The sequence below is a fragment of the Suricata suricatta genome, chromosome 3 (assembly GCF_006229205.1).
Source record: "Suricata suricatta isolate VVHF042 chromosome 3, meerkat_22Aug2017_6uvM2_HiC, whole genome shotgun sequence".
Taxonomy (NCBI): Eukaryota; Metazoa; Chordata; class Mammalia; order Carnivora; family Herpestidae; genus Suricata; species Suricata suricatta.
Genome location: NC_043702.1, coordinates 54,719,852 through 54,731,496, shown reverse-complemented (window position 1 = coordinate 54,731,496; position 11,645 = coordinate 54,719,852). Strand labels below are relative to the sequence as shown.

Sequence of the window (11,645 nt, the reverse complement as noted above, 5' to 3'; positions counted from 1 at the left end):
CGGGGTTCTGGGGAGCCTGCCCCAGCCGTTGCCCTGGGGGTTGAGGGGAGGAGGAATGAGAGAAAAGGGCAGCTGAGGACTTGGAAGACTGCCCCTCCCCCTACACGGGCTAGTCTTCACCCCAAGGCATTTGGGTCCGGGAGCAAAAATGAGCAGAGGTACCAAAGGGCAAGAAAAGAAAGACTTTAAGAAAAAAAAAGGGGGGGGGTTCGAAAAGATGAGCCACTGAACAGTTGACCATTGTCCAAGTGATTTATGACCCATTCCTGCTTTTTAGGTTCAAGCAGAGTTCACAAGGAGTAGGGATTTCTAGAAAGAAATAAGCTTTTTTTTTTTTTTTTTAAACCAGTTTTGTAACAATATTCTTGGGTTCTGTTTTAGGAGATGTGGCTTCTTTGGGGCATTATACTGTGGAGGTGTGGGGAGGCTGCAAAGTCCTTCCTAGTGAGAAGAGGGCTACTACCCTTGCTTCTGGGGCAACGGACATTGGAGGGTGGATCATCACTGAATGGGCCTTGAAATTCCTTCAGACAATGAAAACTGAGGCAGAACAGACTCTGTGGTTATTCATGAAGCTGCTAAATATTTACACTTTTAAGGCCCAGTACATAGAGCTTTTTCTAAGAAGATACCATAGGAAAAATATATGTGAAGGCCTCTGTTTCAAAAACCTGAAACAGGGGCACCTGGGTGGCTTAGTCAGTTAAGCATCCAGCTTCGGCTCAGGTCAGATCTCACAGTTCGTGGGTTCGAGCCCCGCGTCGGGCTCTGTGCTGACAGCTAGCTCAGAGCCTGGAGCCTGTTTCAGATTCTGTATCTCCCTCTCTCTCTGACCCTCCCCTGTTCCAGCTGTCTCTCTCTGTCTCTCAAAAATAAATAAAAAGCATTAACAAAATTTTTTAAAAAAATTCAAAAACCTGAAACAGCTTCCTAAGGAAGCTATTTTAATGTGACTGGTCCACCTACCAAGATAACCTTGGTCAACCTGGGAGGCAAGAGGGCAAGTATTTTGCTTCCACAGTTGTAAATGAAATGACAGAAGTAGCAGTGACTTCTGGTGAGTTGAGTGTCAAATGTGACCATTCTGATATCCAGAGAGCCCAAGGTTTAAGACTGGAAGCAGGATCCCAGAAAAGTCCAGAGACAACTAAACCAAGTCCTTGGCTTGGGGGCAAGCATATATAAATGTTAGTCCCAGGATGAGGCTGTAACTTTCCATATGGTATTCAGTACCTTTAATAGTCAGAGAATGATACAGAAATTGAGTAAAAGAAGGATTCACATCAGCTTTGCTAGGTAGATACCTTAACTGCATACATTTCAGAACGATAATAGAAACAGTTCCTAAAACATAACATCCCAGTATTCTGTTATCCGATTGAAAAGGGCCTGTGTCTTATCAAGATAAATGCCATATTCATTTATTATTTAAAACAAAATAGGCAAAAATACTACCCAACAAAGACTAATATAAAGGATTTAAAAAATTGGGTTTGGCTCTTTGGTGAAAGTGGAGGGGAAATAAGTGAATGGCGGAGTGGATTTGGTACTAGTGGTCAAATTCTTCAGGCCACATAAGTTGTCTAGACAATGTGGTCCATCATGATGACCAGAGAGTTTTGAGGAAGGAAAGGTGCCTGAAAGAGGAGATGGAGAATTAAGATCAGGGAGCTGACCTATGAGTTTTCTTTATGAAGCAGACAAAAGTGGTTGAATGCTCTTAGTTATACTTTAACTCCTTAGGACCCTTTCAGGAGATGGGGGTGGGGTGGTTGAGAAGGAAAACTTCCATCAAGAGTCAGAGGACACAAAAGGGGAAGAATTTTTCTTAGTTTTCTTTTCTTCTTCTAATTCATCCATTCATCATGCCATGAGAGTTTCTCTCATTGGTTGTGGAATGGGTGGAGGTGGGGTGCAGTGTATGATCCAGAGCAGAGGTCAATTATAATATCTGCTTACACAATTAGATGCAGGATAAAAATGACAAAGTTGTAATATAAAACATTCTACATTCACCCATGCTCCATGCATTTCAAATTCTAAATCTCTTTACCAGTTTCTAGTGGTAGCCATTTAAAAGTAGTGGAGGACAAAGTAAAGAGTCTAGAAAAATGTAGATGAAAGAAAAGAAAACCTTACAGTAACTCTGGGAGTCTATAAGTGGTCTTGGTTTTTGGTTTTTGTTTTGTTTTGTTTTTTATCTCCTGGTAGATTTCACAGTGCTGACGCACAGAGTTACCTGGGTGGATTCTCACCCTGGCACCAGAAAGTGGACTGTCTGGATCTCCATGAAAGAGGCTGTGATTTTGAAACCAGGTGGGGGAGATACTTTTCTTCTTCTTCTTCTTCTTCTTCTCCTCCTCCTTCTTCTCTTTCTCCCTCTTCTTTCTCGTCCTCCTTTTGAGAATTCTGACTGTTATGAACTTTCTTTTTCCATCAAAACCATGGGATGACCCAAAGATTGATTGATAGGTCCAATCATTCACTCATTCAAAAAGTATTTATTGCACTTACTACATGTAGGGAACTGGGCTGGGGGTTAGGAATATATAGACAAATAAGACACAAGGATCTCAAAGTCCAGTTAGGAAAATACAGATGAATAAAATGCAAGGAGCTCCAAGTCCAGTAGGAGAACCAGCCATTAAAATGTATGAGTCCATAAGTGCTTTCCTATGCCATTTCAAAAGTTATTCGACAACCTTGAAGAAAGAAAACACTAACTGGGGGTGGGGAGCCCCTTCTCTTGGATGGAGTTGAGCTAAAGAGAAGGAGTGGTCTTTTCCTGTTTATGAGAAATTCCTTCTGACTTTTTCAAAGGTTCAAATAAGTTGAACTTCATAAAATCTCAGCTTCTCCCACTATGAACTGGGTGGGCAGCGAGAGCCTGGGCTAGCTAGTCCTTATATATCGACTCGTCTTGTCAGTTACCGTCTCTCTGGGGCCTTTCACTTTTCTCCACAGGTCACCTGGAGCCTGCGGCTACTCCTGCCCTCTCAGGATCCGGCAGACATTGGAGGTGGTGGTGAAGGAGACAAGTGGTGGTCAATGTTATTTGAGCAGGGTCAACAGACCCTGGAACTTCCTGAGTGCACGATGCAGAAGGCTGCTTACTATGAAAACCCAGGACTCTTTGGAGGCTATGGCTATAGCAAAGCCACCGATGCTTATGGCTATGGCACCCCCCATCAGCCTTACCCACCCCCTGCTGCTGCCAACTCCCTGGACACTGATTACACGGGCTCTGCCTGTTCCATCCAGAGTTCTGCACCTCTGAGAGCCCCAGCCCACAAAGGAGCTGAACTTAACGGCAGCTGTATGCGTCCTGGCACTGGGAACAGCCAGGGTGGGGGTGGTGGCAGCCAGCCTCCTGGCCTGAACTCAGAGCAGCAGCCACCACAACCCCCTCCTCCACCACCAACCCTGCCCCCATCCTCGCCCACCAATCCCGGAGGAGGCGGAGTGCCTGCCAAGAAGGCCAAGGGTGGGCCCAATGCTTCTGGCTCCTCAGCCACCATCAGCAAGCAGATCTTCCCCTGGATGAAAGAGTCCCGACAGAACTCCAAGCAGAAGAACAGCTGTGCCACTGCAGGTAGCTCTCTGAGGGGGCTCATCCTGGGCTAAGTTCCCCAGACTGAGCCCTAGAAGCTAGCTCATCTAGGAATGAAGAGACTGGGGGCTAGAAGTGCAACTTTGGAGCCCATGTGTCTAAACTCCTACTCATGAAGAAATGGCCTTTCTTTTTAGTATCCCCGACTGGACCCATGCCCTTAACAGTGACAGGGTGTTCCATTTTGGACTGCTGGTGCCATTGCTGGACAAGTCCCATAGTTATTAATAGATAGCATAATATCTGTTTTCCTGGGCGGCTGGTCATAACTTAGCTCCTTCTACCATCCAATAGCTCTTCAAAACTTGTGATTCCCCAAGCCTGAGTTTTTAGGTATCCCATCTCACACGAATCCCACTCCCTTACTCCCTTAAATTAAGAAGAGCTAAAGTCTGTGGAGTGCTATGTTAAGACTCGTGGTAAATGCTTTATAAGCACTATCTAATTTTCCAGAGAACCATCTGAGGTAGGTATATGAGAACATCCCATTTTACAGATAAACTGTTAAGAGTCTTCCCCAAGATGAAAAGCCACAGAATGGCACACTTGAATTCAACCAGAGCCTGCAAGACATAGCCACAGACTCTACTTGATCCACCCCAGCCCAGTTCTCCCCATCTCAGCGACTCCTTAATGGGGAGGGGCATATCCTAAGGGAAGAGGATATGCTGTGAAACAGGAGCAGCCTTGGATTTCTCTCCCTGAAAAGGGAGACCCTAGAGTTGAGAAGATCTCCTGTGGGTCTATTCAGGGTGAGAGGAAGAAAGGCAGAGCCCAGAGCTCTGAGACCTACTGCCTCTCTCTGTTTAGCCAGCTTGGTTCCTGAAATGTTCTGGCCTTGTGTCCTTTGATGCAGTTTATCTTCAGGTAGATGAATATGCTTCAGGTCCAGGGCTAGTCTGAGGCATGGGATGTAACTACCTTGTTACCAGACCCCTGGTTTGCCTGCAACTCTGGGGCTGCTGCTCCTGGGGGAAAGTGCCTTCCAGCCTGTAAGCTCCTCTCCTGCCCCTCCCTCCCAGCTGCAAGTGCAGGCCCCTCCCTCCCAGGAGAAATCTATTTGTGTAACCAAGGAGGGAGTGGACAAGCTGCTGAGAGGTGGCAGGGGTAGTGGAAACCAGTGTTCACACTGCTGCTCCTAGCACTGCAGTACTCAAAATGCACCCATCCCGGCCTGGGAGCCCTAAAACTGAGGCAGTATTTCTATGGCTCATCATGTCCCTGGGTTTGGGTGCAGAGCCCTTGGGTGCAGCTGAGCCAGGGTGAGGTGCCATGACCTCTACCCTCATTCCATGCTTCCTGGGGTGCTTTGCCCAGGAGCCAGGCCCTAAGCAAGGCAAGCTGGGGCTGCCTTCCTCTCCCAACCCAAGCAGAGGCTGGGAAGACTATTCAAAGAAGTCTGTTCCTTCTTTAGTGGGGGTTGGGAGAGGGGGTAGGCCTTACCAGCTGCTACTAGTTTCTCATTAAACTCCTCCACAGCCTTAGCCTTAGGGACAGGATGATGGACTAGGCTGGAGGGGAGGGGGCGGCAGAGTGAATTGGACCTCAGAAGGCAGATGTAGGGGGCGGGGGGTGGAGTTCAGGTGCAACTCATAGGCATGGCTGGGGCCTGTGAGGTCCCGCTTGGAATCTTACGTCTCAGACGCCCCTCCCTCATTCCAGCCGGCGTTAAGGTTGGGGGGGGGGGGAAGGAAGAGGAGGGAGCCAGGGAAGCACCCTGCTCCAGCCCTGGGTGTCTTCCGCCCCCCCCCCTCCCGCTCAGCGTCCCCTCTGTCTCCCTTCCTGCCCAGGAGAGAGCTGCGAGGATAAGAGCCCTCCGGGCCCAGCGTCCAAGCGGGTGCGCACCGCTTACACGAGTGCACAGCTGGTGGAACTGGAGAAGGAATTCCATTTCAACCGCTACCTGTGCCGGCCACGCCGCGTGGAGATGGCTAACCTGCTGAACCTCACCGAGCGCCAGATCAAGATCTGGTTCCAGAACCGGCGCATGAAGTACAAGAAGGACCAAAAGGCCAAGGGCATCCTGCACTCGCCGGCCGGTCAATCTCCGGAGCGCAGCCCGCCCCTGGGCAGCGCCGCCGGCCACGTGGCCTACTCGGGCCAGCTGCCGCCCGTGCCCGGCCTGGCCTACGACGCGCCCTCGCCGCCGGCCTTCGCCAAATCTCAGCCCAACATGTATGGCCTGGCCGCCTACACGGCGCCGCTCAGCAGCTGCCTGCCACAGCAGAAGCGCTACGCGGCGCCCGAGTTCGAGCCCCACCCCATGGCAAGCAACGGCGGCGGCTTCGCCAGCGCCAACCTGCAGGGCAGCCCGGTGTACGTGGGTGGCAATTTCGTCGACTCCATGGCGCCCGCGTCCGGGCCGGTCTTCAACCTGGGCCACCTCTCGCACCCGTCTTCGGCCAGCGTGGACTACAGCTGCGCCGCGCAGATTCCCGGCAACCACCACCACGGACCGTGCGACCCTCATCCCACCTACACAGATCTCTCGGCCCACCACTCGTCTCAGGGACGCCTGCCCGAGGCCCCCAAACTGACGCATCTGTAGCGGCCGCCAGAGGCCCGAACTCGCGGCGCAATTACCTCTCTTGTTTTGGTGGCGGGGGTGGCGGGCGGGGCCCGCAGGGCAGCTCGGTGACCCCCCTCCCTCGCTCTGGCCGGGTTGCCTCCTCCTGGGTCTCGGGCCAACAGCGGCCGAGGCGCAGGCGACTGGGCCTCCCCTCCAGGAGCTCCCTCCTTTGGGTGACTCGCCATAAATCAGCCGAAAGGATTCTCCTCTGTAACCCTGACAGCGCCGTATACTGCGGACCGAGGGACTCTAATCTGGTAATGGTGTCCCGAAGGTAAGTCTGAGATCCCTCGGCGGCGCACTCTGCAGAGGGACCAGAGCCCGGACAGCCCTGGGCCTGGCCTGCGTCTAGCTTAGTTGCGGAGACCTTAATTTATATGATCCTTCCCGTCCCGTAAGGATTGCATCGGACTCAACGACCGTATTTATTATTTGAAGGGAGTCATTTCGTTTCCCTGATTATTTATCCTCGTCTTAATGTATTTATGTGTATATTTGTAGAATTCTCCAGCCGAGCTTAGGAACGCGCTCCCAGGCCTCGGGGGCCACGACTCACCTCTTTAGTCCTCTTGGTCTGAACTAGTTGAGAGAGTAGTTTTGAACAGTTGTAACCGTGGCTGGTGTTTGTAGTTGTAAAGGATTAAGACCACAAATTGTCCTTCATGGGTATAGAGTCAGGCGGCCCCGTGGCTGGCACAACACCCGTTACTCATTTCTCAACAGCCGCAGCCCTCACCACTCGACACAGTTTATTGATTTCAAATTGTCTGGTACTATTTGAACAAATATTTAGAATAAAAAAAATTTCTCAGTCGGGAGTGTATCTGTGTTAATCAAGCATACTTGGAAGTAGATCGCTCTGCCTTTTATCTTTTGCACAATCCCAGTAGAAGGCCCCCAAATAGGCTGACTCTGATAGATCTGTTTTTCATTTATTTGGGATCTGGCATACGACTTGGTTGGTTCTGGGGATCCTTGATTACACTGCAGCTGACATTGGTGGGAGGGTGGTGGAAATCTGAAGATGGAAACCCAGAAATGTTCTGGGTGGGAGAATTTGGGTAGGGCTTAGTGCTGTGCCTGCTATGCTATCTCCACCACCTTCTTTTTAGACACAAATCGACTTTTTAAGGTTGCATTTACATTGGGGAGGCCAGCGCTCATGTTTCTGTGCCAGTAAAAAATAAACTTTGAAAGAAAACTGACAATCAAAGAAAAAACACAAGACAAGTTGTAAGAAGAACCGAGCTCTGAAAAAGCTAAGGTGTACAAAAAGGAACGATCATTTGGAGACAGGCACCTAAGCTTTTTCTCTAGGAAATGCTGTCAGGACTTTTTCCTTTATAATGGTTGGTGGTTCCTTTCTCAAATAAACAAACGTCCCCCATGATGTAAAGTAATAAAAGTTTCATTAATGGAACACAAGTATAAACACCTTGTTTATTGCGGTTTCTTTGTACAAAACGGGCAATATGTCTTCGAGGTTTTATATCCATTTTGTAAATATTAGCCTGGCTTCAGCTAGGGGCGGACAATGCTCACCCGCTTCTCTAGAAGGAGATACTTGGAAAGCGCCTTCAGATAAGGTTCAAGTCTTTTGTATTTCAGCAAAGTCAGCCCACGCATCTCTGTTTGGTTTGACAAATAATACAGCTCCTACTACATCCCCCCAGTGACACGAGGTGAAGTTCCCATTGTGTGGAAATAATTTAACTTCTAGTCTTCTGGTGGAACAACAATCGTTTCTATTTGGATGTTTGTGTTTCGCTAAATAATGATAGTTCAAATAATATTTAGTTCCCTTGTTCCTTTGTGCTGTTTTTTAAATGGCATGTTAGATTGGGGGGTGGGATTTTCCTTTTGCAAAATTTCACTTTATCTGAGCAGCTTTAGAGTATACATGTTGTACAAGTGTATCAACAGAATAAATGACTTCAACTGAAGGGATATTTTACCCATTTTCAAGGTTTAAAATTGTTTTCTATGAAATTTGCATCCATAGGCAGAATTTCTAATTGTCTTGTAAGAAATGATTTTTTAAGCTATTAGGGGAAGTCAAAGAAGAGCTCGCTGCCTTGCAGGGATTACAACCACCTTTCTTAACTGGCTAAATATTAAATAGATGGATTATCGGGCTGTTTAGATTCAGCCCGGTTTTCCCTCATCTCCTCTTCCTACCATAAATAATAATAAAAATACATAATGCATTATGGCTCCAGGCGTTTTCCAGCGCGGTGTGTTACCGCAGGAGTATCTGCTGAGTCTGCGGGTGTCTGCAAGGCCCCAAGTGTCATCTGCGGCTTGGGGTTTCATGGATTAGACTTTAAACGGTGTCTAGGCCGGCTGACATCAGCCTCCTCTCACACTGAGGCTCCAAAGAGGTGCGGGGTTGGGGGCTCCCTCTCCGGCGGCTGCCCGGAGGCACCCCTCTCTAAAGGGGCGGGGGAGTTCGCTTGGGACAAATTGGCTTTCTCTCACCTTTGGTGAAAGGTTTCCCCGAGGCATCTTAGAATAGCTTGGACTCCTTCCTGCCATTGGCGTGTCATGTGATGGGCACACTCGGTAGCTCCTGGCGCGAGGAGGAGGGCGCGGTGGCGGGTCTGGGGAGGCGCTTCCCGCGCGGCCGCGAGCCAGGGCGAGAGGAGGGTCTGCAGCACAGCCATTTAAAACTTCATAAATTATAAACAAGCTGCCTTGGCCTTCGCCATAAATTCTGCTCCTTTTGAGCCTGCAATTAGTGTTAGGAAGCACCGGAGTCTAAACACAACCAAACGCCCTCTGAAGGGCCCGAGTGCCCAAGTTTGCAAACCTTTATTTATTCCCCAGCACCACCCCCTCTGCACCCCGAGGTCTGCACAGTCACCTCCTCCCCCGCCAGCCGTACACTCGGTTGGGTTCCCGCTCGGCGAGGGAAGGTCACAATAGCTGCTCTATCCGTGGAGGCGCCCGCCTCCTCCCTCCCGGGTCTCGGAAAAGCAGAGAAAGAAGAGAGTGGGGGAGGGGAGTACCGACTGGGCAATGGCGCCCAGGGCCGGGCCTCTCCTTCCCGGGGACGTGGGGGAGTGTGTGGCCTGGAGCGGGAAGGGGAAGGTTGGCAGGGGAAGGAAACCTCCACGCTGGTCCGTGACTTTTGTCCGGGACGGCCGCACGGGGTACAATCGCGGAGTGCACAAGGCCTCGACTGTCCCGCCCTAGGTTGAGGGCGCCCGAGCAACCCCGGCTTCCCGGAGCCCCTGCGCCTTTGTGTGCGCGGCTTCCCCAAGGGCTCTCCGTCGGGCAAGGCCTCACAATAGCGCTGTTGGGCCCACGCCTGGAGGTCGGGAAGGGCCGGGCTTCGCTTTGGGCATTGGTCTCTGAGAGATTTACCTCGTTAGCTGCTCCAGGAGGAGGTGGCTCTCTGGCTCAGGCCTGGACCAGCTCTGCTTTTTTTCTTATAAAGACCGCTGGGAGGGCGTACAGCGAGGTTGTGGCGGATCCTCCTGGGGCCTGAAAGGGCTCAGGGCCTAAAGCCCAGGTCCATGGATGGGGGTGGCAGCTGTTCGGGAGCCCCTGTTGTTCTGTCCAGGCATCAAATGTGAATTAAAGCTGGGTAGAGAGATGAGGCTGCGCGAATGGCCCGCTGTAGAATGGGAGATGGGAGGGGGAAAAGCTTTAGCCAGGAGAACTTGCCCTGGCTACCAGGAGAAACTCAGTCTCAGCCAGGCATAGGGTAAGGAGACCTAACTGAGCTAGCCAGGGGGTTGGGGAAGTTGCAGAGGAAAGGTCTGAAGAGCAGTCCTGGCCCCTGGAAAGGCTGGTAAGAAAGGGCGATTAAGTAAATGTTCTGCCTCCTGGCTTTCAGACCTCAGCCTCATCCAGGGACCTGACAGAGAAAAATCCGCCTCTGATGGAATCATTAAGTTAACCATCCATTTGTACCATTTCTTTGTACAGGCTTTCAAATGAGAGAGAATGATAGAATATAGAGTGAGTACTTTCCCCCTGGTGCAGCCCCCAACCTAGTCCCTATCAGAGACACATCAGCCAAATTGGTTTCCCAGGCCCCAGAGGCTGCTAACCTTGCTGAATGGGATTTTTCGGATTTCTATCTGTAAGGAGTATTAAAAGATAGTGATTACCTATACTCACTACTCATTCTCCCTCCCCCATTCTGTACCTGCCAACCAACCCTTGAGTGGAGTGCATCTTCTCAGCCATAAGTCTTGGGAGCCTAGGCTCTCCATCTGTTGAGGTTTTTCATTAGGGAGGGTGAAGAGGATGTGTGTGGGTGTATGTTTGAATAACAAAGAAGAAACCCAACATTCTAATGAAAAGTGGTTCTCAGCTTGACCTGGGGGAGCTAGAAGCTTGTTTACACTGTCACTATTCAAGGGACAGTCACAGGCCTGTTTGGCTTTATCCTGAGAATTTGGAGAAACTTTCTCTCCAAGTAAAGAACTAGTTAATCCCAGTTACAGATCCAGGAAGGTCCTCTTCATATGGGAGTCCTTGGTGTTACGTTAGTCCTTCGTTCATAAACTGTAAGGAAAAAAAAAAGGATGAACATAAGTTTCTGAGTATTAAATAAAAAGAGGGGCAGGAGGCCCCAGTTCCCACAGGCCTACAGCCTACTGTCACTTCCCAGAGAGGACAGAGCTACCGCCTGGGTGAGCAGACTTATCCTTAGATATTTTGGGCACAGACAGTTGAGACTGAGTCACCAGGCATACCCTCTACCATCTCTGAGCACTGGCTCACTTAGATCTCTCTTGCAGAGAGCATGGATGGAGAGAAAAAAAGTGACTGGGTAGGTGAATCCTCTGTACTTACGGCATTGGGGGTACTGGTGGTGGTGAAGATCATCACAGAGGGCGTAATCTTAGTTTTCATTGTTCCCTGTCTTCTGGTGCAGCTACAAATGCCCTTATCTTGGGGGCCCAAAGTTGGTACCAAGTACCAACTGGATTTACATTGGTACCAAGGTAAAATTTACTTGGTACCAAGTCCATGCCTAAACACTTTCCTCAGGTCTCATAACCAGCTTGACCAGTTGGAATGGTACAAAGGGAATTCAAGGACCCACTTTCAGGCCAGGTCCAGCCTGAAGCACAGTGAACAAAAGTTTCCACACATGAAGAAGAGGAAATGCAAACGGATATCCAATCATTTCCCGTAGCAGAAGCAGGTGAAAAGTTCCTAGGAGATTTGCACAACAGGCAATACTAGGTAAATCCTATTGTCCTAGATCTTGTGGCAGAATATCTTGACCGGTTCCTATAGCTAGTATTTTATGGATGAATACTATCTGGAAAATAATGAAAATAGGATGCTAACATTAGTAAGAGCCCAAGGAGGAGATTCTAAGTTAGGATTCATGGAGAACCCTGGTGGTACAGTTGAAGTGTTTTCACTGGGAAAGCAGGTCGAAAACCAGGGCAAGAGGACCTTTTGGGCCGGGCCTTTCTAAAGGAGGGGAGAAGAGCGTAG

At 49.7% G+C, this 11,645-nt stretch overlaps 1 protein-coding gene and 1 long non-coding RNA gene across 2 annotated transcripts; one reads left to right on the top strand and one right to left on the bottom strand.

The window, feature by feature from the left end:
• The first annotated feature begins 3,048 nt into the window (after window positions 1–3,048).
• On the top strand, window positions 3,049–6,158 carry HOXD3 (homeobox D3). Its single transcript, XM_029934344.1, has 2 exons — window positions 3,049–3,592; window positions 5,401–6,158. The coding sequence occupies exons 1-2, from the start codon at window positions 3,049–3,051 to the stop codon at window positions 6,156–6,158; spliced, it is 1,302 nt and encodes a 433-aa protein (XP_029790204.1).
• A 2,813-nt stretch (window positions 6,159–8,971) lies between these two features.
• Window positions 8,972–11,405, bottom strand: LOC115287689. Its single transcript, XR_003906602.1, has 3 exons — window positions 10,989–11,405; window positions 10,336–10,697; window positions 8,972–9,798 (listed from the first exon to the last, which is right to left on the bottom strand). It is a non-coding gene; the product is annotated as an uncharacterized LOC115287689 (long non-coding RNA).
• Window positions 11,406–11,645: the final 240 nt, after the last annotated feature.